Source organism: Arvicanthis niloticus, chromosome 25, assembly GCF_011762505.2.
Source record: "Arvicanthis niloticus isolate mArvNil1 chromosome 25, mArvNil1.pat.X, whole genome shotgun sequence".
Taxonomy (NCBI): Eukaryota; Metazoa; Chordata; class Mammalia; order Rodentia; family Muridae; genus Arvicanthis; species Arvicanthis niloticus.
In genome coordinates, this window is record NC_133433.1 from 13,572,479 (window position 1) to 13,600,148 (window position 27,670).

Sequence of the window (27,670 nt, forward strand, 5' to 3'; positions counted from 1 at the left end):
GTGGCTGACAACATGTGCAAAACAAGACTGAGCCTAACTTAGGACTGTTCTATGTGCTAATTTGGAGAAAGTGTTGAAAGGCAAGCACTTCAGGTAGAACAAGATAACTCTGAGTGAACATACATGTCAAAAGTATTAGGATTCTTGTGCTATCTATTCCCAAGGCTAGTAAGAGGCATCACAGCACTCAGGGTATCTCATCAGAGAAGAAAGATGATACAGGGTGGCTCCTGAACCATTAGCATCAAGAAGAGCTTTTTGGTAGGCAAAACTCCCTACTGCAGAAATATTGCATGAAAATCTTTGGAAATTAAGTCCTCTCAATCCAAGCCTTAAAAGGCTCGGTGGGTACTTTCTGTACAGTGACACAGCATCACAAGAAAACTCCCAAGCACTCTGGAAGCCTCACCAGCTTTCCCTAAGCAGTTCAGAATATCAGACCTCTGTATTGCTTCAGTTATTTTGGTAATGTCTAATTGAACAGGGCATGTTTTTCTTTCCCCTTCCCTGCAAGTCTTTGTGGAAATTGTAAGTGCATATCTAATTGAATTCAGCTACCTAAAGTTTGATCAGGCTTTTCTTCTCTGTCAATATCTAGCATCATGAAATTCTTCACTTAGAAATAAAGCAAACCTAAAAGCTAAAGCAGAACCAAACACCATTGACTTTCATTGCTCCACCAATTCTTCTGTCTACTTATGTCTTTCCTTTCCTCACCTTTATTATTTATTATTGGATTAATTTGATAAACCGATAAAGTCAGATTTATCTCAATAACCAGCCCCTTCAGTGACTGGAACAACTTGGGTCAATTTTAGTGCATTAAGTCTATGTCATCTCAGCACATCACTGACCCAAAGGAACTCTTGAATTGAACTGTTTCTTTTGTCACATTGAAATGAGCATGGTTTGATTTCACTTATGAACAGCTCATATCTTTCCAGCGTGAGTTTATGTGGGATGTGTATGCTTGGTTGTTTCTAGAATGCCAGAATTCTCTTTTGTCTTTGATGGCTCCTTCTTAGTTGTCCCTTTTCATAATAACCTTCATTGATCTCCTTCATACTATTGGTGTCTTCAGAGTTACAGCCTCAGCCTTCCTTCTCATAACACACCTTGAACTCTTAAAGCCAGCGTTCATTCTATTCTGGTTACAAGCCCTTCACTTTCCCTTTTTCCTTCTTTTATCTGATTGGTTTCACCTATAAGCTAGTGTTTCCATCTGATGTATCTGAAGTGTCTCACACCTCATGTGATGTTCTTTTCTCTCTCTTTTGCTCACTCATTTGCTCCATTCCTTGAATATGACAGGCTCTGTCTTGCCTCTCGGATCATTGGGGGCAACTTCTCATAAAAAGTATTAGCCTACTGTTTTCCTTTCTTTTTCTTTACTAAAGGACTATTTATCTTTAGATTTTTCAAAGGTCATACCTGACAAACTGACAGCTTCTCTCTTCCAACTTCCAATATGACTGAGTGCCTTCCTCTAACAACTTCTGTCTCTACTTATATAACTGCACATTTGGCAGTTATGTATTGTTTAAATTTTGATTCCTTTCTTTTCCATCAGTTCTACCCTTCTTATGGCTGTAGTTTAGAATCAGATAGGTTTTCTTTAAATGCTAATATGTGGGCTTCCTCAGGATCAAGTGTGGAGCCCAGTCTCCTGTGTTCATATGATGCTGACATATGTGAGTTGTTGCATAAGCACCAAACTATAAAACCCTAGAAGGATAGGGCATTGTCTTTGCCTAGCACCTGTCCTAGAGTGTTCAAAACCACCTTTTGCTTATGAAATAAACAAGTTGACACTGTTTTAACACGTCTTACTATAGATCTCAGCATTCTTGCTGCAGATGCAATTTCTTCCTATTTGCCTTGGCTAAAGCTAGTTCTTTTCCATACTCAAGTAACACTGAGTTCACATCAGTTTATTTCTCAAGACTTACTACAGCCTTCTTCTTCTGTAAGTCTTCCAGCTGTTTATGTCCTATAACATAGTAACATAGTGTTTATTCCACACTGTTTTAGGATGAAGCTTGTGTTTCTCATCCACACTTATCTGTGAACTCCTCAAGGTCTTAGGTCATCTCCATGTTTTTTGTATTGTACGTTTTCCTTTATCTTAAAATTTTATTTGAATTTTTTTTAGAAATTCATACAAGCATATATTGTATGTTGAACATATCCCACAATACCCTTCTACCTTTCCTTTTTAAACCTCATTTGTTAGTCTCCTTTGTTCTCCTACACATTTTTACTTCTACTTTAATGTCACATAAACATATACTTTTATTATTTATTATTATAATAATAATTTTGATTATTATTAGCTTTATTATTGAGTTAGATTCTCTAGATATAAAATTCAGGCTCTCATTCTCTTTCTCCTTTTTTGGGCAAGAACTTGCTGTGTAAATTAGGTGTTGTAGAACTCCCTATGTTGTTCCTACTGACTTTGAACTTGTGATTCTCTTGAGATCTGTGATTGTAGACATATTCTTAGTTATGTTTAAGATAATGATCAGAGCCGGGTGTGGTGACAAACACCCCTAATCCCAATATGTGAGAGGCAGAGATAGGCAGATCTCTATGAGTTGCAGGTCAACCTGGTCTATATAGTAGGTTCCAGGGCAGTCAGGATGAGACCCATTAATCTGTATAAAAATAACAGGCATAATATTTGGGAATAGTTACTCTTTTATCATGGTGAATTTTATGTTTGTCATTTATATGTTTTCTATTTAAGAAATAATAAACACGTAATACTTTTGTAGTTATTAAATTCACAATAAAGATTTTTAAAATTACCATTGATTATTTACTGTGAGCCAGATAGAAGTAACAGATAGCTTGTTGATGGCACAGAAAAGGCAAAAGCACATGTCACATCTACATTTTATCCTTCATTTAAAATATTTAAATTTAATGGTGTATTGTTGGTAATTTACATTTATACAAAGACCTTTTGGACTACCTACAATGTCTATTCTATGATCTATGCAATTGCACCTATATTATTTTGTTCCATTTGCACTCCAAGCATTCATTGTCACTTTGTAGAATTAAGTATATGTCACAGTGTTTTATAATATGGAAGTTACTCTAGACAGATTTTACTTAAAATACATTATTGACCTATGACCAAATTCTTCCAATGCATTATTAACTGTCCACTCACCTTTTTGCAGACAAAGTCACCAGGTAAATAAATAATGGATTTTAATCTTAGCAGCAGGTCATAAATCATCTGTGTATCACAGCCCTTGAAAAGAAGAACAATAATTTTACAGACACAGCAAAGCAATAAAGACCATTAATAGACACCTGTCTTCATCTGCAATTGCTAACTTACAACAGTTGTGAACTTGCCTTGGTCTAAACTATATAGAAAGATGATAGCAATAGTAAGAGCTTGGCACTCGATAAAGAAATATGTGTGGAGTGAGTCCTGTCTCTACCACCTATTATTATTCATCTGTGTTCTCATTCTTCTAAACTATAAAATTTCTATAAAAATAATCATAAATGAAGCTTTACATGGCGCTTAATGATAGCTATTAATTATAATGTTTAGACATGTTTGGATTAACATAATTCACAGTATTTGATAACAGCTTTCTTTTGTAAAATATCATGAATAAAGAATTTGATATTACTTAACTCTAAACTTGTATGTGCTGTTCTTCTCCAACATAATTATTTTTTTTCATAAAAGTAGGAAAATACACATCAAAGAAGTATCTGCAATATTTAAAGCATTGGGTGGGACAGCTCCTTCAAATAGTCACCTTTTAGGGACCATAGGTGACTGTTGCGGCCCAAGCTGCTCTGCCCCATGTTGGGCACCAAAAATGTTGTGAACTGAGCTGGCCCACGTTTGGGGACCAAAATGTCTCAGACCGCTCTGTCAATGTTAAAACATGCACTGCCAAAAGCCTTGGGGGCTAAACTGTTAGAGGCTGCACTGCCCCAAGCTGCTCAGGTCCTCAGGTCGGGATTCAGCAAGAGAGTGAGTGAGGATGGACACTAAGAATGGAGACCAGAGTGTGATTCAATCCTGTTTATTCTTCAGTCTCTCTTCCTAGTCCAAGTCCCAAGTCTCGAGTTCCTAGTCCCTAGTGCCTCCAAGTTCCAACTTACTTCTTCCAAGTGCTAAGTGCCTAATGTCTAATTCTAAGTTTTTCCTCCAAGTGCCAAGTGCCTAATACCTAACAATCTGTTGTTTTCTTCTGTCTGCCTCTAGCTTTTTATATGTCTCACTTCTAAGCCATGCCTCTAAGTTATGCCCTTAAGTCATGCCCTTAGGTCTCATCTCTAAATCACACCTTAAGTCACACCCTTAAGTCTTGGCTCTAAATCTGATCTCTAAGTCTCACACACCCAAGGGAAGATCCTGGGTATCTAAAACAAGATGTTATCAGAGTGTGCTCAGCTGTTGTAGGCTATTGTAATCAAATCTCTTGTCAGGGTATATGGCTCAAGATGGCTGCAAGGATGATAGCCGCCTAAATACAACCTATTTGCCTCACCCACGCTTATGCCCTATATGATCTGTGACCTTTTTTTCCTTTCACTGAAGATAGATTCTAAGATTTTTTTCTCATACAATATATCCTGATTATACTTCCCTACCTCTGTTCCTTTCACTTCTTTCCCACCTTCCCTCTGCTTTGATCCATTGCCTTTCTTTCCATCTTTCATTAGAGAATAATAGACTTCTAAGAGATGACAACCAAACATGACAAAATAAAATACAATATGGTAAAGGAAAAAGTATCATATTGAAGTTGGACATAGTAACCCAACAGAACAACCACAAGAGTCAGAGACCCAGTTGTTCTCAAAGTCAGGAATCCTATAAAAATATTAAGCTAACACACACACACACACACACACACACACACACACACACACACAGAATATCTGTTTCAGATCTCTGAAGGCCCTCTGCTTGCTGCTTCAGTCTTTGTGAGCTCATATGTGCCTTGTTTAGTTGACTCAGAGGGTCCTGTTCTCCTGGTGTTTTCTATCTCTCCTAGCTCTTACATATTTTCCATCAATTTCATAAGATTGTTTGAGCTCAGATGGGAGGGTATTGATCCAGATCTTCACTTTAGACTCTGTATACTCTCTGGCTATGGCTTTCTGCATCTGATCTCCTCTGCTTCTGGAGAAAGTCTCTCTGATGATGATTGGAGAAGGCACTGATTTATGAGTATAGTAGAATATCATTAGGAATCATTTTACTAATTTTTTTTCTTTATTTGACCAGTCCTGTTCGGTTTTACTTTAGGTCTCCAGGGTATCCAGTCCTTGTTACTTGGTTACCCAAGTAATGTTGGATATGGGTTGATTCTTGCAGAATGGGACTTAAGTCAAATCAGACAATGGCTGGCTATTCCAACTAGTTCTCAGTCATCATTTATCTAGCATATTTTGCAGGAAGAGCAAATTGTAAGTCAAAGTTTTTGTGGCTGGGTTTGTGTCTAGGTGTCTCTTTTAGTAGCCTGTACAGAACTTAAGGGTGAAGGCTCCATGTAGGCACCAGTTTGATGTCTCCATGTTTAATGAGTTGTGTGGAGGTTGCTCTAGGTAATGGGGCTTTCTATGGTACTCCCTTGGCCAACAACTCAATTGAATGCAACCCAGTACCTCTACTGGAAGCCTTGTCTTACTACTAGAGATGATCAGTTGAGGTACTGTGTTTCCTATTACTAGGAGTCTTCATTAGGATCACCTTCATAGATTCCATAGCCTCCCAATTTCAGTCAAATCTCCCTGTGCTTTATCCCTCCATCCAACCTCCCTTTTTCCCCACACTGATATTTCCAAGTTCAGTTTCTATGAGTTTGTAAGCTTTTTGTTGTTTCTGTCATTGGTAAACAAATTTCCTCTATGACAGTGATAGAATGCAGACAATTATTTCAGTTTTCTTGTATCTGTGGAGACTTGATTTATACCTGAGTATGTGGTCAACTTTGGATAAAGTTCCATGAGATTCTTGGAAAAAGGTATATTCTTTTGTGTCTGGGAGAAATCTTCTGTAAATACTGTCCATTTTATTTGTCACAGCTGTAGGTCCAATATTTCTCTGTTTAGATTTTTTTTTTGTCTGGATGACCTGTCCATTGGTGACAGTGGGATACTGAAATTTCATACTATCAGTGTATGAGGATCAATAATTGATTTAAACCGTAGTAGTGTTCCTTTTACAGACTTGGTTGCACTTGTGTTTGGGGAATCGATATTAAGAACTGAAATGTTATCTTGGTAGATTTTTCCTTCAGTGAGCATGTAGTGTTCCTTTTGAATAGTTTTAGTTTGAAGTCTATTTTGTTAGCTATTAAAATGGCTACACCAGATTGCTTCTTAGGTTCATCTGCTTGGCATATCTTTTTCCAACTCTTTACCTGAGGTAACGTTTATCTTTGATGCTGAAGTGTTTTTCTTGGATATAGCAGAAAGAGGGATCCTGTTTTCTAATCCATTCTGTTAGTTTGTGACATTTTATTGGAGAATTGAGACTAGTGATATTGAGAGATATCAATGACTAATGAGTGTTGATTCCTGTTATGTGTTGTTGTTGTTGTTGGTGGTGGTGATGGTATTGAAGTGAGTGAGCGTGTGTGTGTGTGTGTGTGTGTGTGTGTATTTCCATTCTTTTGGTTTTGCTTGTGTGAGATTATTCATTTCCTGTGTTTTTATGGGTGTAGTAAATTTTGAGTTTGAGTTTTTCTTCCAATATCTTTAGGGCTGCATTTATAGATAGATATTGTTTATAGTTGTCATTATCATGGAATTTCTTATTTTCTCCACCTATGATGTGTGAAAGTTTTCCTGGTATAGTAGTCTGTGCTGGGTTCTGTAGTCTTTTATTGTTTACAGCACATCTTTCTAAGCCCTTCTGGTTTACAGAGTCCCCATTGAGAACTCAGTCATAATTCTAACAAGTCTGCCTTTATATATTACTTGTTTTGTTTGCAGCTTTTAATATTCTTTATTTCTTCTGTATGTTTTTTGTTTTGATTATTATGTGGTGACAGGGTTTTCTTTTTGGTCCATATATTTGGTGTTCTATATACTTCTTTTACTTTTATAGGCATCTCTTTCTTTAGGTTAGGAAATTTTTCTTCTATGATTTTGTTGAAAACATTTTCTGGGTCTTTAATCTGGGATTCAAATATACCTCTTCCTCTATACCTATTATTTTTAGGTTTAATCTTTGCTTAGTGTCCCAAATTTCCTGGATTATTTGTACCTGGAGTTTTTTACCTTTACCATTTTCTTTGACTGATATGTCCATTTATTCTATTATATCTTCAATGCCTGAGATTCTCTCTTCCATGCCATATATTCTCCTGGTGAAGCTTGCCTTTGTAATTGTTTGAGTTCCTAAATTTTTTATTTCCAGATTTTATTTTCATTGTTTCCATTTCCAGTGTCAGGTATTGAATGATTTATTTCCTTACACTGTTACTTTGTGTTTTTCTTTATTTCCTTAAAGAATTTATTATTTTCCTTTTTAAGGACCTCTATCAAAGGATGCTCTAACATATACCAATGACACATGCTCCACTATGTTCATAGTAGCCTTATTTATAATAGCCAGCATCTGGAAAAACCCAGATGTTCTTCAACAGAGGAATGAATACAGAAAATGTGGTACATTTACACAATGGAGTACTACTCAGCTATTAAAAACAATTACTTTGTGAAATTCTTAGGCAAATGGATAGAATTAGAAAATATCATCTTGAGTGAGGTAACCTAGTCACAAAATAACACACATGGTATGCACTCACTGATAAGTGGATATTAGCCCCAAAGCTCTGAATATCCAAGATACAATCCACAGACCACATGAAGCTCAAGATGAAGGAAGACCAAAGTGTGGATGCTCAGTTCTTCTTAGAAGGGGAAACAAATATTCAAGGGAGGAAATATCTAAACAAAGTGTGAAGCAAAGACTGAAGGAATGGCCATCCAGAGACTGCCCCACCTAGGGATCCATCCCATATACAAACACCAAATCCAGACACTATTGCAGATGCCAAGAAGTGTATGCTGACAGGAGCCTGATATAGCTGTCTCTTGAGAGGCTTTCAGAGTCTGACAAATACAGAGGCAGATGCTCACAGCCAACCACTGGACTGAGCATGGGTCCCAGTGAAGGAATTAGAGAAAGGATTGAAGGAGTTGAAGGGGTTCAACCCCATAGGAAGAACAATAGCGTCAACCAACCAGAGGACCCAGAGCTCCCAGGAACTAAACCACCAACCAAAAAGTACACATGGAGGGACCCATGGCTCCAGCCACATATGTAGCAGAGGATGGTCTTGTCGGACATCAATGGGAGGAGAGCCCTTGGTCCTGGGAAGGCTCGATGCCCCAGTGTAGGAGAATGCTAGAGCATGGAGGTGGGAGTGAGTGAGTGAGTGAGTAGGTGGGTGGGGGAGCATCCTCATAGAAGCATGGGAAGAGGGGATAGAATAGGAGGTTTCTGGAGGGGAAAATGGGAAAGGGGGTTACATTTAAAATGTAAATAAAGAAAATATTTAATAAAATAAAAAGGACCTCTATCATATTCATATAGGCTGTTTTAATGTGTTTATTTTAGTGCTTTAGCTATGTTATTCAAGGCCTGCTGTAGTAGGATAACTGGGCTCTAGTGGAGACAAGTTGCCATGACTGTTGCCTTTAAGTGGGCAATGGTATCTGGGTTTGGGATAATGATAGGTCTGTGTTCATTTCTGGATTTGACTTTGGTAGGGTGGGTGTTTTTTCCCTTGGTTTCTGTTTCCCTTGGTTTCTAGATTTTCAGAGAGTGTTGTGTTTGAATGCTGTCTGTTTTCCTGGCCCATTCAGCTCATATGTTCTTAGGAAATGGCTGTGATTTTGGGTCCTGGACAAATGGCATAAGTTGGGAGAAGGAAGTTTGGAGAAGGTCTTTGTGATCCATTGAGAATGGGGTCCGAGGGCATAAGGAGACCACAGCAAATCTAGAGATGATCTCTTGTGATTCAAAAGAGATGTGGACTAGGGTACAGGGGATGGACAGGAGGCTGAAGTTGGCATTCTGTTGTAGGACTAGAGATGAGACTTAAGGGGATTGGATTTGACATATCAGCGTGATAGGAGAAGCTCTCAGATTATGACTTTCATTTAAAATGTGACTGCAAGGAACTCATAGCTGCTCGCTACAAAACAACCAGTTAGAACTTCTTGTGAGAAACCTTCCTGGTAACATTCTGGATTGCAGTATACCCACTTTGGCTCGTGGGCCTTCCTCCTCCATGATGTTCTAACTGATCAGCTCTAGAGAACCAGGCAGCTCCCATTGGTCCTGTAAGTTGTTCTTCCTTCACACTGGGATTTGTAAGTAATGCAGCTGCCTCCAGTGTTTTAAGTTCTCTTTTTGTTCGATCTTCTCTGTTTTATATGGTGAATAGCCCTCAAGCTAACTTCTTTCCAGGTAGGTGTGCATGCATTCTCTCTCCCTCTCCTTCTCCCTCTCCCTCTCCTTGCCTCTCCCCTTCCCTTCCCCTTCTCCCTTTCCCTCTCTCTTACCTCCCCCCTCTGTGTGTGTGTGTGTGCATGTGCGTGTACACACACACACACACACACACACACACACACACACACACACACGATAGACAAAATAAGCACAGGACAGATGGAGCTGCAAGGGTATCTATATAGAAAAATTCCCCACGAGAAGGGAATTGCCAGGAGCCAAAACCATGAAATTACCTGCTGTTCTGGAAGAACCTAGTCAGTTAAAGTACAAGGTTAAGAAAGGACGTTTGTGATCTCAGCCCCCAGGAAGTTAAATAACGTCTGGTATTTCCTGGGAGCCAGTTAAGACAGTGGGATGGTCTCAGGCAGTGAGGATATGATAGTGGGATAGCCTTAAGAAATGATCCTTGCCTAAACTTCCCATTTTCCCACGTCTTTATAACCTGCTGCCTGAAATTAAAAGTTCAAGAGCTTGATTAGGACTTTTAGACTTGCGCTTCTTCTTTCTGTCTCTTGTCCCTTCATTCTTTCGCCACCTCCTCACCATAGGTTCTCGTTAAATTCCCTGTGGGGCAGGGAATCTAGTTTCATCTCAGCTATAATTGGATACCTAGGCATTAGACTTTCCTTCAGAATTAAGGCACAGTCGATTAAATATGCAGGATGAAAATCCACATTCTTCCCTGGTATCCAATCAGAGTTTGTACTTCCTCTTTAGGGACACATACTACAATGTTACGTCCGAGGAAACCACACTGATATGGCACTACAGTAGGTCAACCTTGCATACAAGTTTTCTACATTGGTCATTGGTTGTGGTCTACCATGATGTATTATGAGAATACCAAGTGTAGAAATGAACATTGGTTTTAAGTTGCACATCATTCTGAGTAGTGAGAGGGAATCTTGCGTTAGCAACATTCTGCTCAGAACACAAATCATTCTTTTCTCCAGTCTAGTCAGTGAATATATACCTTCCCATTCGTCACTGAGTAGCCATCTCAGCTATCTGACAGTGGTGATGTGTGAAGCTTATGCTCATTTGGTTCTTATTTTATTTAATGGTGGTTCTCAAATATAAGGCTAGTGGCATTGGAAACTTGGCTATGCAAACAAAAAGCCATGGGATGCTACCTTTAAATAAGAAACAAAACAAAACACTGAGTTTTCTAAGAGCCATAATAAAAATATATTTTTTTTAATTTACAAAACTGAAAGGGTGAAAACAAACTCATGACAATTCTTTTGTTGGGTAAAACTTACGACACTTATACAACACAGAAAAGGCATTAGTTATAGAATTTAAAGCATCAGCTTAAGGCCACAGACTATTTCCCCTGTTGATAAATGGGGACTGTTGTTTTCATTATTGACTAGAAAGGCAACACCATAATGTAGATAAAGTAATGCAAATAAAATATCATGTGTTTTTTAGGCTTAAATATAAAAAAGGGTTGCAATAAACTACATATATGTTTATATATAATTATTTAAATTATGTGGTTTTCACAAAAGCAAGATGGAAATATTTTAAATATACTATTAGATTATGGAAAATAAACATATAAAATAACATCTTTTATGATTCATGTGTAACAAATAGAATTATTAGAAAATGATCTCTGTAAGGATATCTTAAAAATATTCATTTTAGTAGTGCTGTCTGGGGAAGGAGGAAGGAGCCTAGCTGTGAGAATACATGGAACTTCAATAATTGTTCTTATTTTGTCTCTTTGTGGAGACATGCATTTCACTATTCCTCTTCTAGCCATCAGGTGAGCTCATTGACAGAAGAAAACACTAATAAAGGAGAACAAATCAATGGGGAGCTGTTAGACCAACCTATGAGATAAGCCCTAAAATAGATAAGCAGACAACTATCACTCTCCTCAGCAGGAAGGCTCACAGCACTCACATCAATAGTTTACAAGTCTTGGTTAGGTTTTTCCCAGAGAGGAACATTGGGACGCTTTGAAATATGGCTTTTTATTAACACACTTGGACACAACCTGAATTAGATCATGCACACTCAACATAAAATCTAAAAAGAATAAACATTTAGATTTGCTCTACCAACCAAGCAATGCTGTCTCTGAGAGACTGTTTATGGTCACGTATCCTGGGTCTGCGTGCCGGTGCATTACAGTTCAGTCTTTCCCATCTAGATTTCAGCTTAGGGAAATGATACCTGCATGGTGAATTCATTCTATTTTACAGTGTGTTTGAGAACTACTACACTTTTTTATTCTCTACAAAAATTATTTTTTCTACATGAATTTGTTTAATTATGTGTATGTGTTCACAGGTGTGTGGAAGTCAGAGGACAACATGCCAGACTCAGTGTTCTGTCACATGGTACACCATGGGTACCACTGCCCCCACTGGGCTGGACCTTCTCCTGTCAATCATTAGTTAAAAACTAAAAACATAAATTTTCCTTCATGCCAATCTGATGGAGAATATTTTCTCCGTTGTGATTCCATCTTCTCAAATGACTTGTGTCAGTTTGACAAAACAACTAACAAGCACATGTGGTAACTTAAAAAAAAAAGCATTTACAATTTTTTAAGTCTTATTTTTCTTGGGTGGTACAAGAAAATGCTGAGTGGCTGACATTTCTACTTCATGTACCCCAGGGGAAGAGTGTAGGCAACCTGACTTTCCCTACAGCTTCTTTCAGTCCTCTTGATCATCTCTTTGGATCCAGGAAGCAGAGGGTATTATCGGTTCATGAATGTTGCTATTGTAAGACTCTAGGGAAGCCTTAGCTTACTGGAGACCCCCTGAGTGAACCACGCTGAGACAAGAATCGATGCAAAAATGCAAGAAGAATTTTAATGATCTAATGCATTGTGGTTATCCTGCACCCGAAGCAGAGGCAGCACTGGGCAGCCCATTTGGTCAGTTTTATACAGTATAAGGGGTAGCATAGAGAAACAGAGACTAGGCACAATACGATTGGCAGAGCAGTGTGACTTTTAAACTGATTGGTCTTTAGGGAATGAGGCGGCAAGGACCTCGTGTGTCTGTAAGTGGCAAGGGTTGGTCTGTCCTGAGAAATGTGTCTATGTGCTCTGGGCCTTCCCCACCTCTAGGGAAGCTCCTTCCCAGGGAGCTAGTATCCACTAACTGAGGAATGTTAATTAGCCTCTCCCATCCAGCAAGTGTCCCACGTTCTTTCCAAAGTTCCCGAGCTGACCTCTTCACTGTGAGAAGATGGAATCACAATGGAGAAAATATTCTCCATCTGATTGGCATGAAGGAAAATTTATGTCTTTAGTTTCATTCACCCCAACACAGGGTCATCTGATTTGTTTCCCATTTCCTTGATTCACAAGATTTCTAGCATGACCATACTGGTTAAACATGGCAAATAGTGTTACTGGGCAGAGTCCAAGACTGCTTGCCTCCTTTACATATTGACCTGGTCACCAGTGATGGATATGGGTCAGATCTGCCATGGTTCAGGGAGAAAGCAGAGGAACCAAACCAACCTGCCTGCTAGCCAGCCACATTCTCACAAGGAATCCCAGAGAGACACCTCTCTCAGGGATATCAGCATATCCATCCCTGGCAGTATGTAGGATGTGAGTTGCCCAGTGTATAGATTAATAGCAAGCATGTAGGCTTTTCTCCTTTTCTATAATACAGTGGGAATAAAGTAACTGCTGAGACATAAACAGGACTGTTGTAGAAATACATAACAATTATATTAAATTTTATTATTTAGTTTGTCTTCCAACACCCCTATGAGGTTAGGAGTTAATGCTGAATTTTAGGCAAAGGTGTGGAAGTTCAGGAAGCCTCTTCACTCTTTCATAGGTCACCCATACAGATGGTGTCACCTCCTGAGCACTCTCGGGTTAACGTGCCTGCACAATCCACTCTCTTCTCCTTACCAGGGCTCTGGACGTGCTAGACTCTCAGTGATTATGGGCTGATGTATGAAATAAAACTGGTAGAAGTGCTTTCACTTTAGATAACGAGAAATCCAGTGCTGCTTAAAAATTGTATTAAATGTTTGCATAAAGATTCTGGAGATCTGAATTGAGTTGTGGGAAATTCCATTTTTATTCAAAACCGAATTGATGGGTGTTGGTTCCAGGAAAGTCATTTTTTTAAGAACATCTATAAATGTAGAACACAATTGTGAAGTTGATAAAATTTATCTTTCGTGTCTTTTCCTTTTTTAGCTCTGTGGGACTTATCCATTTCTATTTCTAGGCTCCCCACCCGCCTTTTTTGTGTGTTTTCTTTGAAAGAAACCTTAAGATATTATCAATGATTTATAATTCACTGTGAATTTAAGTGACTCCTAAGAACAAACAATAGTCTTCAGGACTTTTACCAACTTGATTTTGCTTACTTTAAAGGGAGATGCTTTGTTTCATCGTAAACTTCATTCCCACTAAAAAAAGGAAATGTTGAGTTATAGGTTTACAGCTTATCAATACTGAGTCTTTCATCCCATCAGACCTAGCCATAGACTCAATGTTTCAAAAACCCATAATAGGTTTCTTCATCAGCTTTCTTTGAGAACTGTTAATAGCTCTAGGAATATAGATGCATGTTTTTCCAGGAACTTTATAAGGCCCAAGTGAGGAGTTCTCAGTGAGGTGGGAACTTATGGGTGAAGCTAACTCATCCTTCTAGGATCAGGGAGGGCCATGTAAAAACTGTGTGAAAATTCCCTGGTGATACTTTCCTAGGTGTCAAATACTGATATAGATTATATGTTAATCACCACAACACACACACACACACACACACACACACACACACACACACACAGAGGAAACACACACACAATTTTATATTTACTTAGAATCTACTCACCCTAGGGGACCCTTAGGAGCTGACAGTAAGAGTGTAGCTACAGGAAGTACCCCCACAGGAGGTGCTCTCCCTACTGCCCAGCTCATGCCTTCCTCAGAGAAACTGCTCAGGATGTGAAGGACTGGAATTCATTTAAAAGCTAGCTGTTCAAAAGCTTTGAGAAAAGCTTAGTCACAGCACCTCCTGACTGACACACCTGCTATAACAGCAAAGGTGGTAACAGTGCTGGAGAGCTTTACTGTAGCACTCAGATTTCAGGCCCTGGTGAGGCAATGCAGGAAGGCATCTCTGAATTGGCCCCCACTGCTGGGATCTCAGTGTGAGTGTGGTTGTCACTTTGCCTTTCCCCTTCTATTCCTGGTGTGACTGTCACTCACATGTTGTTTCCTACAGAGGAAGCCACAGATTTTTGAGAAGCCTTTAGTCATAAGTGAGTCACTTGTCACAGTACAGTCTTCAACAAAGGATGGAGTCTGTACTTTTTTCAGAGTAGGGAATGCTCAGACATATTATGTTTCCTTTGATTGGCACATAGTAGATACCCAGATTTCATTTTTTGGTGTTTCAAGGTCTCAGTAATTTTGTTTTTGTTTTTTTTTTTTTCTGGCACGAGATTCTAATTCTAGCCACTAGGTGGCAGGGCAGATCTTTTATTAAATTTCATTCCATTTCTGGAAATTTCATTGCCAAGGCAAAGTGTGATTTTCCTAGCTTAATTTCATAAAATATATACATTTAAAAAAATCAAAATAAGAATAGTAAGTCATCACAAAAGAGTGAATAATTAATATTTTTGGTAATTAATACCCAAAACAATGAAAATGAATCGCTCTTGATAAGATTAATAATCATTCTTGGGCCTGAAATAACAAAGACTCTTCTAGGAGCCATTGTAATGGGAAAAATGCTCAATTCATCATTAAGCTATGTTAAATCGAACAGCTTTATGCCAAAGTAGCAAACCTTACTGGCTAACTCAGATTGAATGAACCAAAGGTTTAGAAACACCAGTGTGTTTAATTTTTTCTACCTTCTTTAAGAGGGGAAAAACTACATAACATCTGGTATCTGTCTATTTATTTATTTAATTTATTTTTGAGAAAGAGTCTTGCATAATAGAATAGTATAGAACTTACTGTGTTGCTGAGGCTAGCCTCAACTCCTGATCCTTCCTTCTGCTTTTACCTCCTACATGCTGGGGTTCCAGGTGTAACCCACCTATTAGAGAAGTGTGCGTGGCTTCATCTCTGACTGGTACACTCCATCTAAGCAGGAGAATGCTGAAGAAGGATTACTTTAATGCTTGCACTCTCCAGAAACTTCTCTTAGATCCTTACCACTGCTGTTTGTATTGGAAATGCATTTAAAGGCTTACATATTAAAAGCTGGTCCCCAGATGATAGTATGCCAGAGACATCCAAGTTTTTGGGCCCTATAGTAATTAGGGCTTAATGGAAGACTATTTGATTACTTAGGCTGTGTCTTTGAAGGGAATATTGTGACCCAAGCTATGACTCTTCTACTCTCTGTTGGCTAGCTACCACGAGGTAATCACCCTCTCTCCGATGTGTTCCTATCCACTATCATGTATTGTACTGGCTGACAGAAGTGCACAGTAACATTGCCAAAAAGCCACACTACTGAAACCGGAAGCACAGGTATGCCTTTTAAGTTTATTTCAGTGACAGAAGGCAGACTGAGGCACTCATTGTCTTATCAATTACTTATCAATTAGGGTAGGCTTGGAGGGAAACCGAAATGTAGTATCCCACAGTGGTTAAGTTCAGTCTGTAAGATAAAGAAGCTGTGCTTAAACTCTGCTGCATTGCTTAGAGTTCTGGGCATTACCCCAGTTGGCTACGTTGTTTACTACCCCATAAAACATAGATAGTGCTTACTAAGCTTTCTTTCCAAGTGTATTAGTTAGCAACATGCTACATCTGCCAGAAAACCAGGTAGGCTGCCCACAGTCCTCTTGGTGTTTGCTTACCTACACCTAACCCCTGAGTCCTAAACCTAATGCTGCAAGAGAAGCTCACCAGCTGCAGCCTTCCATTTCCTCTGCCCATATTCCTTGTGGATCCCACAGACCATCACCTCCTAACACTCCTCCCCCAACTTGTGGCTGAATCCCAGCCTCCATCAGCAGCAGGTCTTCCCTATGAGTGCACCAGCTGAGCAAGCCAGGAAGACGGGCAACACAGCCCACCACCCTTTATGAAAATCCAGAGAAGAAACAGAAACCAAGGCATAAAACACTCACTCAACAAAGTCAAATCCAAAAATCAGCACCTAGGTCTATAATCATCTCAAACCCAGATGTCTAGATGCCAGCATAAGAATATAATCAATAACAACCAGGACAACATGTGCCCACTAGAGCCTAGCTATCTTTACCAGAGCAGGCTCTGAATATTCCAACATAGCTGAAGTACAAGACAAAGACCTTAAAGTTAATCATATGAAGAAAATAAAGTCCTTAAAGAGAAAATACCTTAAAGAAATCTAGGGAAGCACAAACAAACTATTGGAGAGAATGAAGGAATACCTTAAATAAAGCCAAGAAAATACAAACACATAGTTGAAGGAAATGAATAAAACTGTTCAAGAGCTGAGAATGGAAATAGAAGCAATAAAGAAATCAGAAACTGAGGGAATTCTGGAAATGAAATATTCAGGTACTCAAGCAAGAACTACAGAGGCAAGCTTCACCAACAGAATATAAAGCATGCAAGACAAACTCTCAGGTACCGAAGTTACAAGAGAAAAAATGGATACATTGATCAAAAAAAAAAATGTTAAGTCTACGATATTCCTGACACAAAGCATTTACAAAATTTGGGACAGTATCAAAAGCCCAAACCTAAAAATAATAGATACAGAGGAGGGAGAAGAATCCCAGATCAAAGGCCCAGGAAATGTTTTCAACAAAGTCAAAGAAAAAAATTTTCTTACCTAAAGAACGAGATGCCTATAAAGGTAAAAGGAGAATACAGAACACCAAATAGATTGGGCCAGAAAAGAAAAATCTCCTCACCACATAATAATCAGAACACAAAACACACCGAAAAAAATAAAGACTGTTAAAAGCAATAAAAGAAAAGGACCAAGTAACATATACAGGCAGACCTGTTAGAATTACATGTAACTTCTCAGAGGAGACTCTAAATGCCACAAGGACCTGCACAGATGTGCTACAGATTCTAAGAGAATACAGATGCCAGCATAGACTTATACCCAGCAAAACTTTTGATCACCATAGGTGGAAAAAATTTTTTATCATAATTCATGTTAAAAATAAAATTTAAATAATAGCTATTTACAATTCCAGCCCCACAGAAAAAACTAGAAGGAAAACCCCAACCTCAAGATGCTACCTATATCCATGGAAACACAGGAAATGAATAATCTCACAAGCAAAACCAAAAGAAGGGAAACACACACACACACACACACACACACACACACACACACACTCCAATACCATCACCACCACCATCATGACCAACAACAAAATAACAGGAACCAACAATCATTGGTCATTGATATCTCTCAATATCAGTGGTCTCAATTCTCCAATAAAATGTCACAGACTATTAGAAATAGTCTAATATTAGAATGAATTAGAAAACAGGATCCCCTTCTTCTGCTATATCCAAGAAAACACTTCAGCACCAAAGATAAACCTTACCTCAGGTTAAGGGTTAGAAAAAGATATGCCAAGCAGATGGATCTAAGAAGCAAGCTGGTATAGCCATTTTAATAGCTAACAAAATAGACATCAAACTAAAACTATTAAAAAGGGATAGGGAAGGACACTACATACTCACTGAAGGAAAAAGCTACCAAGATAGTATTTCAATCCGTAACATGGATGCCTCAAACAAGTCTTTTGAAGAAACACTGCTACAGTAGTTTAAATCACATATAGACCCTGACACACTGAGAGTATCTCACTTTCACCAATAGATATTTCTTCCATACAAAAACTACTGTGGGTATCTCTATCCCTGATTTCAAGTTGCACCCAGAAACATAGTAATAAAAATTTCATGGTATTGGCATAAAAACAGACCTGACACATTGATCAGTGAAATCAGTTTGAAGAAATGGGATATAAATCTATATACCTATGGACTCCTAATCTCTGATAAAGAAGCCAGAAACACACACTGAAAAAAAGACAGCATCTTTAACAATGGTTCTGATCAAACTGGATACCTGCATGTAGAATAATGCAAACAGAACCATATTTATCACACTGCACAAAACCCAAATCCACATGGTTCAAAGACCTAAGAATAAATCCAGATACACTGAACCCAATAGAAGAGAAAGTAGGCCATAGCCTTTAACCCGTTGGCACAAGACATGACTTTTTGAAGAAGACATTGATAGTATAGGCCCTAAAATCAACAATTAATAAATGAGACATTATGAAACTGAGAAGATTCTGTAAGGCAAAGGACACTATCAGTTGGACAAAGTAGCAGAATGAGAAAAGATTTTTTTTTTTACCAACTCCACATCTGATAGGTGTCTAATATACAAAATATATAAAGAATTCAAGTGCTAGATATCAAAAAAACTAAATAATTTAATTTAAAAAATGGGATACAGATCTAAATTCCATAGAGGAATCTCAAATGGCTTAGAAACACTTAAAGGAATGTTCAACAACCTTAGCCACCAGGGAAACGCAAATGAAAACGACTTTTAGATTCCATTTACTCCTATCAGAACGGCAAAGATCAATAACACAAGTAACACCTCATGCTGGCAAGTATAGGGGGCAAGGAGAACACCCCTCCACTACTGGTATGAGTGCAAACCTGTATGACCACTATGGAAATCAATATCGCATTCCTCTGAAAACTGGGAATCGATTTACCTCAAAACCCAGGCATACCACTCTTGGGTATATATCCAAAGGATGCTCCAATCTACCACAAGGGCACTTCCTCAACCATGTTCATTGCAGCTTAATTCGTAATAGCTAGAAAGAAAATAACTTAGATGTCCCTTAACAGAAAAATGGATAAACAAACTGTGGTACATTTACACAATGAATTATTACATTACTGTTGTTTTTTAAAAGTACTTCATGAAATTTGCAACAAAGGGATGGAACTAGAAAACATCATCCTGAGTGAGATAACCCAGACCCAGAAAGACACACATGGTATGCTCTTACTTGGATATTAGCCATTAAGTACATGATAGCCCAGGTATAATATGTGGATGCAGAGAGGTTAGGTAAAGAGGAGGGGTCTAGGGAGGACACATGGATCTCAGGTCCACAATTGAGCTGTGCTACTTAGGGAAGTACTTAGTTGAGTCATTGCATAGGATCAAGTATATCAACTCTAAGTAGTCTTCCTTCCTATAGCAGTTGTTAACTGCTTAAAACTGCAGGGGGTGGGGGAATCTCATAGCTGTTTTGGGGCCACACTGTGCTGCTGTGTACTCAGTCCTACAAACAAATTCCTTTTTGATATCTCAACTCCTTACTCCCCTCTAGAAGCAATTGTTGATCAGATTGCCTTGTCAGTTGGCCTATTACTCAATCTTGGTTCTCGAAGTTAGCTGAAGAAAATATTTGAATTCAGTGTCACTCTTAAAACTTATTATTCATGACATGATATGTTAGACTTCATGTAGTTTAAGTAATCAGCAAAACCTATATTAGGTAAAAATTTAGAGAAATCTCATCTCTAACTGTGGTTTGCAGAGTTTGAAGTCAGTAAAGATCCTAGGTCTAAAAAGAATTCTTTAAAAAACTAGCATTCTTCTAAACATTGAAATATTTGACTTTCCTACTTGGTGCTATTAATTTGGCTTTATTCACTGTCTAAAAATATTTCATTTAAACATTTATAATCAGCACAATTCCTGTATTAAGAAACCAATATTATTTCTTGACTAATTCTGTTTTATGTCTTCTGGCAACACGAATATCAGACTTTTTATACTTTTATCAACATCCTGGTGAAAATCTGATCAGCACACAATCAAGCATTCTTGGATATTGACTTGCTTCTAGTAGCATAAGGAGTCAGCTAGCGGTTGGCCCAGGATTTGGAGGAATTTTGCCTAACAGTCCACCATACAGCTTCAGTTTTTTTGCCTACAGCCCAGTGGTGGCAGTTACGTATTTCAAGTCATGTGCTTCTTCATGGATTACAGTTTCTTTTTGGTCTTTGCTGAAACTTGGTGTTCATACGAATGCCATGGCTTAAAATACATCAATTAATGGAGAGGTCTAAACTATTGTTAGAACATCAACCTCTCCCAGGAACAGAAGAATTGGAAATCAAATTATTTACATGACATTTCCATACAGTAGGTTTATCACTCCAAACTAACACATCTTAGTTTGTGCATTCATATTCAGGAGATGTATAGCTCTTTCCTCTGAATTCAGACAGTCTCTCCTTGAGAGAGGAAGGTACTTATAAGAAGGTAATGAAACTTCTGAGAGTCACAGAGCTTTTAAAACCCAGGAAGCTCAGAAAGTTGCCAGCTTCACAAGGCCTGTCTGTAAGGCTACATAAGCAGTAAGCAGTTGCTGAGGAAGGGGAGCTGCTTCAAAGATGAGCTTGGAGCTGCAGAGATACAGCTTTTGTGAGCCATCACGGATGCTGAGCTGGACTTTCCTGCCATGCCTTTGAGTTACCCATGTTTCTGTAGGTAACTCTTGACCTGTGTTTCTGTAGTCACATCTTATACACTCACTGCTTTACTTGAGCAGAATCATTTTGTCATCATTGCTCTGTCTGGAGTGAATAAACCATCCATGCCTCCATAGAAAACGACAATCAGCAAGAAGATAGAGATTTTGACTCAGTTACTAGCCCTTCAGTTTCTTAATACAGGAATTGAATTTCAGCATAAATTCTGGTGATATGCTATCATCCAAACCATACTAGAGTTGGTTTACTTTTAATATCACAGATTCTAGGCAGACCAATACTATATTGAAAGACTTTTTCTTAAAGAAAGAAAGGTACATCTAAAACATTAGTAATAGTTACATGAGTAGGTTGATACTGAACTGATCTGGGAACTTCATCATATGTTGCCAAGGCATGTTCATAATGGAAGGTGATGCTTTTGTTAGTAAAAACAGAACAGTGGGGTTTAATTAAATTTAAATTTATGCAAGAAGAGTCTGAAGAACTTGTCTGAATAACTCCTCTTCCTTGACACTAATTAGAAAAGAGAGACTTCTAAAGAGCAAATTGTCTGTTGAGCAGGGACCCATAATCTTTCTGATTCTTATAAGTTGTCCAGGTTATTTTGACTTTGTTAAAGCATAAGGCAGGGACAGTGAGATGACTTAGCAGGTGAAGGCACCTATTGCCAAATCTGGTGACCTCAGTTCGACCCACTGACTCTTATAAATTTCCTTCTGATAACCACATGCACACCTTAGCACATGTGTGTTCTTTTGAATCTTCCACACATACACACAAAACAAATAAATCAATAAAATACAATAAAAATGGAAAGATAAGAAAAAACTCGCAAATTCCATATAAAGCAAGAACTGAGATTTTTTGGAGAAATTAATATTGTATGCTGTATTCATTCTAAAAATACTTGCCTTGAACAACTCCACTTTGTTGATGATACTAAAATTTATGTCGATGGCGATAGACAGCTGCATCACTGTCGGGAGGTTCTCAAGCAAGTCGGACTCATCTTAAAAATAAATACATCAGTCTCCGAAGTTGAATAGTTAGTAAAACAATTCACCAAAGAGTAAGTAGAAAAATAATTGAAAATGAACAACATACAAATGTTTTTATAAACAAGTATATCTTAAAAATAGCGTGTTTGTTATGAATATTAGATCTATATACCTACCATCAAGGCTGTGTGTGTGTGTGTGTATGTTCATGTGCACGTGTGTGTTTAGTTCATGTGTGTTCATGTGTCAGAGTGGAGTTACTCTCCACTCTGATTTTTGAGATAGAGGTTCTCATTGATCTTGGACCTCTGTCTAGTCTGAATCACCAACAGGGTCTAGTGATCCTCCTTTACCTTCTTTGCATTGGGTTTCAAATATGTCCCTCTCTTCTTTTGAGAGACAGGTCTTGCAGTGTAGCCCAGGTTGGCCTTACAGCATTTTCCCCTCACACTGGGGCCTCCCAAATGCTGGAATTACAGGCAATGACATACTAGGCCCTTCACACATCACAATGGTGCTCTTTTGCTCATGAGAGCAAAGAAGCATTTTAACTATAAATGGCAAAATGAATATTCCAGAGCATCATTTTTAGAAATTTTAAGACATTAAATATACCTGTGAGATAAAGGTTGGTGAACAGCCTAAGATGGAAAAATGATCTAGTTCTTATTTCTGCCAGCCCCATCAGCTTAAGGATGACAAATAGTGAGTGGTGGGGTACTTAAAGGCATATGGAGGTCTGTCATGTCCATTATCTTATTTGACCTTTATAGTAATCCTAGGACCAGTAATTTGTTTCTACTTTGCAGATACAAGAATAATAAAAGAATTTAAATTCAGAGAGGCTATAAGTGACTTGCTGGGTTAAGCATAATTAGTAGGCATCTCAGCTGGGAATATAATCTAATGAAGAAATGTGCTAAGTGAGTAAATTTAAATTATTGTTATTTAGTTGCTTATTAACTCAGTAATGAACTTGAATACATTATGGATATTTTTAACACTTGAATTAAATGATGGAACAACAGACTGACAAAATATTTCACAAACAAAATTGCCCATTCTTGCTATTAAGTATGCTTGGGTTCATGAAGTTGCATTATCTGGATTACTCTCTCCCCGCCTGCCCCATTTTAAAAATTTATTTGAAATCTTTAAGGCAGAGTCTCACTATATAGTTCTGTTTGGCCTGGAACTTGCGATGTGGACCAGCTAGCCTTAAACTCACAGACTCACTTGCCTCTGTTTTCAAAGTGCTTGGATTTCATATACACATGTCTATATTCATTTTGGATATCTATTCATTTGATATTTGGGTATCGATTCATTCTATATTTTGGATGTCTCCTTACATCTACTTAAGTAAATAAGAAAAATTATGTGCTACATTGTTAATTTGATTCCAACATAGATCATAAATATAGCCATCTTTCATATAGAAACATAATTTGGGGGCTACAGTGGTGATTGAGTAGTAAGGAGTAGTAAGAGCTTGCTGCTCTTGCAGAGGACCTAAGTTCAATTCCCAGTACCCATATGTTCGTCCCCAACCATCTGTAACTCCAGTTCTAGGGGATTTGAAGCCATTTTATGGCCAATGCAGGCACCAGGCATACATACACTGTACATAAATACATGCAGGTCCTTACACATAAAATGAAGCAAAAATAAAATTAAATAAGTTTATTATTTCTGAGGGCTGTTTGTCCCAGTAAGCCAGAGTTGATCTCTGCCTGTAGCAGCTATCAAGAGCCACCCCTTGGAGTTTCTTTGCCCCTAGAATTGCTTTCAGGTGTAAAAAGGAGGGCCATGGTGCTCTGTGCATTCTGGGGGTTGTAGTTCCTTACCAGTGGCAGACTGGTGAAGGAAAGTCCTATAACTAGAACCAGTAGACAGTTTTTTTTTCTCTTAGAAAAAAATGTGACTTGAAAAAATTTTTTTCACTGAAGGAAGTAGCCTTTTGTTGACTTCTCAGTAATATTAATTCTTTTTTTTATAGAAAAAACTAAAAATTAAATTTATTGTCAACTAGGCCATAACTTAGTTTAGATGCTTTAGTAAAAATTATTTTTTGAGCTGAAGTACTCATGTTGCAGAGCAGACAATATTGATAAATAATGGTCTCTTAGAACTAACTGCAAACCATTCTGTGTAGTGAAAATGGTCTGAAAACCTGAGCTTTCTCTGCACACTGTGCTCCCAAAGAGAGGAGCTGTCACAGGCAGAACAAGAGTTTGGACAACAAATTCATAGCTCAGTTCCAGTTATAAGTCCTTGGCCAAATTTTGTAGTGGAGCTTCAGTTGTTTCTTTGCCTCTGAAAAGGGGTCAATGACACCTAATTTCTCCAATGTGTGTGTGTGTGTTTGTGTATGTGTGTGTGTGTGATATGTGTGATATGTGTGACATGCATGTATGTGTTGTATGTGTGTGTGTCATCCATGTGTCCAGGTTTGTGTATGTGTTTGTCTCTGTGTGTAGAATGTGTGTACCTGTCTGTATGTAAGTATGTATATGTGTTGCCTGTACCCCTGTGTGTGTGTGTGTGTGTATGCATGTGTGTGTGTGTATGTGTGTGTGAGAGAGGCAAACTGTGTAATTTCTAGCAACTGGTAGGCACTGAGCAAAATTTTACCATTTTCTTCTAAGACTTTCGTTGGAAAATGGCTCTAAATTTAAGAAAAATGTATTCATGTTAAATTAACACTGGAGAGAACACTTGTTTTTCAACCTGTTATTCAAATCCAAAGATTTCCTTTTTTATCTTACATAAGTTTACAGGAATATAAGCAACTATTGGTTGTGCTCACCTAGGATTCTTTGCGAGTTCCATGTATATTCCAGCCAAGTCCGAACTCGAAACTGCACACTTTGAGGAATGGAGTATTTGTTCATGTAGGCAATGATATTGTCCATGCAGGCTTGGAAGTTGTTCTGATTGGCTGTTGCTGCCCCAATTACATCACGCATCTAAAACCATAAATATGGTCATTCACACCCAGGAGGGGAATTCCATCTGAATTGCTTGTCCTTACACAATATCCCTGTCTATTGCCCTGATTACTTGATTTTTAACACACCGACATCAGGTTCTAATAAAAGGTTGGAAATGAGATTATCTCGCTGACAATAATAAGGCCCATTAGACCAATAATCTGAGATTTTTGTGAGGCTTTTGTCTCATAATGCAGTTGACTGCACACAATCTTCATATACTTATAAATGACTGTGAAAATGGTAGTTGACATTTTAAAACAACCATAATCCCTGCACAGATGCAAGGGAAGTGTAACGAGAGATGAGCAATTATCCTGCAGAATGGCTAGTCGGTTTTGAGAGTCTCTCTGCTAAAGTACCTTTCACAGATCAGCCAGGGGTGCTTGCTTCTATAGGCTCAACTTGTCATGCAGTTCCAGACTCTGTTCTTCCCTTTGTGTTGTTTAGACAGATGAAATCAAATCTTACCATGCTCAAGGCACAGTATTCAGCAGAAGTTGAAATGTGCTGAAATTACTGAAGCGTTGTCTGCTGCTGTGACGGTCCTTAAGGAACTGTCAGGTTTAGTTCTCAGATGTTTATAACTCAGCCATAAAAACCCACTCTAGGTTAAAAGCTGATCTTTAAGGTCTCAGCACAAAAAAGATATATTGCTCGGCTCTTCCTCTCACATAGAGAGAAGAAGGGGTTATAAATTTGCCTTGACTGTGAGTTTATTATAGGAGGAAAGCTAGGTCTCACTAATACTTTGCTCATTCATTCTAGTAGCTGTGGAGTGTTTTCTGCTTATGAAAAAAAAAAACCTTCTTGATGTTTTAAAAATATAGCTCAAATACCTTACATTATGTTGGCTTCCTCAATTTACAGTTTTAGAGGTAATAGAATCTACTACTTCTTCAAAATATTTGCAAAGAGCTCTACAGGCAGTTCTTAATGTCAGTCGTTCAGAAGTTCTTATTCTTCAATGGCTCTCCAAATATTTTTCCATGGTCTCGATACCTAGATCTTTTCTTTCCATGTTCATGTGCCACAAACAGCATTATTTCAGTGTGTGAAGGCTACCAGGCATGGTTTATCAGAGGTTGGGTTGAGAGATTTAACAAGGGTGTTAGCCAGGATTCAAGGATAAAGTTAAACATTATTAGATGGTTTTGAAGGTCAAAGGATTTGTAGTGTATTCATCTGAACATCTTATGTACTATCCTTCACCAATGTTGGGTTTCATTGATGTAGGAATTGAGGGTAATATGTATTCCACAATGATTTCCAGTCTAGGAAAGCATATGATGGTTAGAGTTAGGAAATATCAGGGTTTGTGGATTATAGCAGAAATTAGAATTCAGGAGTAAACAATGACGGTTAATTTGAGGCACAGTCACTGGCATGACCAGTGTATAGATATGTATAGATTTCAAATACATGGCAATTTTGTTTGAGGCTCTCTTATTTTTTTTCTGTTTTTCTTCAAAGCATCTCTTAATCACTCTGAGAGCTTAAGATACAAGTCTGTATCTGTGTCTTTAATCTTTCTCTTGTATATCAGTACCACAGTTTCAAGTGTTGTTAGCCAAGGTTACATCTTTAAGTGCAATTTGAAAGGCAAGTACACTATACTTATTAGATTCCCACATGCATAAGAATCACCAGGAGGAGGGCTACTGATTTTTATGAGTTAATTTGCTGACGTTGTTTGTCAGCCCTAGGAGTTCTCTGATAGAATTGTAGGGGTTGCTTATGCATTCTCTGATATCATCCACAAATAGTGATACCTTGACTTCTTCTTTTCCACTTTGCATCTCCTTAATCTCCTTTTGTTGTCTTATTATGCTAGCTAAAACTTCAAGTACTACATTGAACAGATAGAAAGAGAGTGGAGAACCTTGTCTTGTCTCTGAGTTTGGTGGGATTGCTTCAAGTCTCTCTTCATTAAATTTGCTATCTGTTATTGGTTTGCTGCATATTGCTTTTATTATGTTTATGTATGTCCCTTGAATCCCTGATCTCTCTAAGACTTTCAAATGAAGAGAACTCTTACAACTGTAAACCACCTCAGCAAAGTGGTTGAATATAAACCTGAAGTTATTATTTACAGCAATATGACTTCTAAAGGAGATCAAGGGGATACACGTTAGAAAGGAATAAGTCAAAGAATAGCTATTTGCAGATGATACAATAGTAACATAAGTGAGCAAAAATTCTATCAGAGAACTCCTACAGCTGATAAACACCTTTAGTATAGTGATTGGATACAAACTTAACTCAAAAAAAAAAAAAAAAACCTCACTAGCTCTCCTTTATACAAATGATAAACAGCCTGAGAAAAAAAAATTAGGGAAATAGCGTCTTTCACGATAGCCACAAGTAATATAAAATGTCTTGGTGTAACTTTAACCAAGCAAGTAAACAATCTATATGAGAAAACTTCAAGTCTCCAGAGAATGAAATTGAAGGAGACCCCAGAAGATCTCCCATGGTCAATGGGTCAGCAGGATTAACATAGTACACATGGCCATCTTACTGAAAGCAATCTATAGATTCAATGCAATTCCCATCAAAATTCCAACACAATGTTTTACAGATCTTAAAGAACAATTCTCAACTTCATATGGAAAAGCACAAAACCGAT

General features: G+C 38.0%; 1 protein-coding gene across 2 annotated transcripts in view; it reads right to left on the reverse strand.

The window, feature by feature from the left end:
* The window catches only part of Cngb3 (cyclic nucleotide gated channel subunit beta 3), a 183,081-nt gene that overhangs the window by 47,163 nt on the left and 108,248 nt on the right, over positions 1-27,670 (reverse strand). For both annotated transcript variants that reach the window (XM_076924115.1, XM_076924114.1), the window contains 3 exons: positions 24,858-25,017; positions 21,962-22,059; positions 3,182-3,265 (listed from right to left, as the gene is read on the reverse strand). In XM_076924115.1, coding sequence (XP_076780230.1) covers positions 3,182-3,265; positions 21,962-22,059; positions 24,858-25,017 — 342 coding nt within the window. The remainder of the gene's footprint in view (positions 1-3,181; positions 3,266-21,961; positions 22,060-24,857; positions 25,018-27,670) is intronic.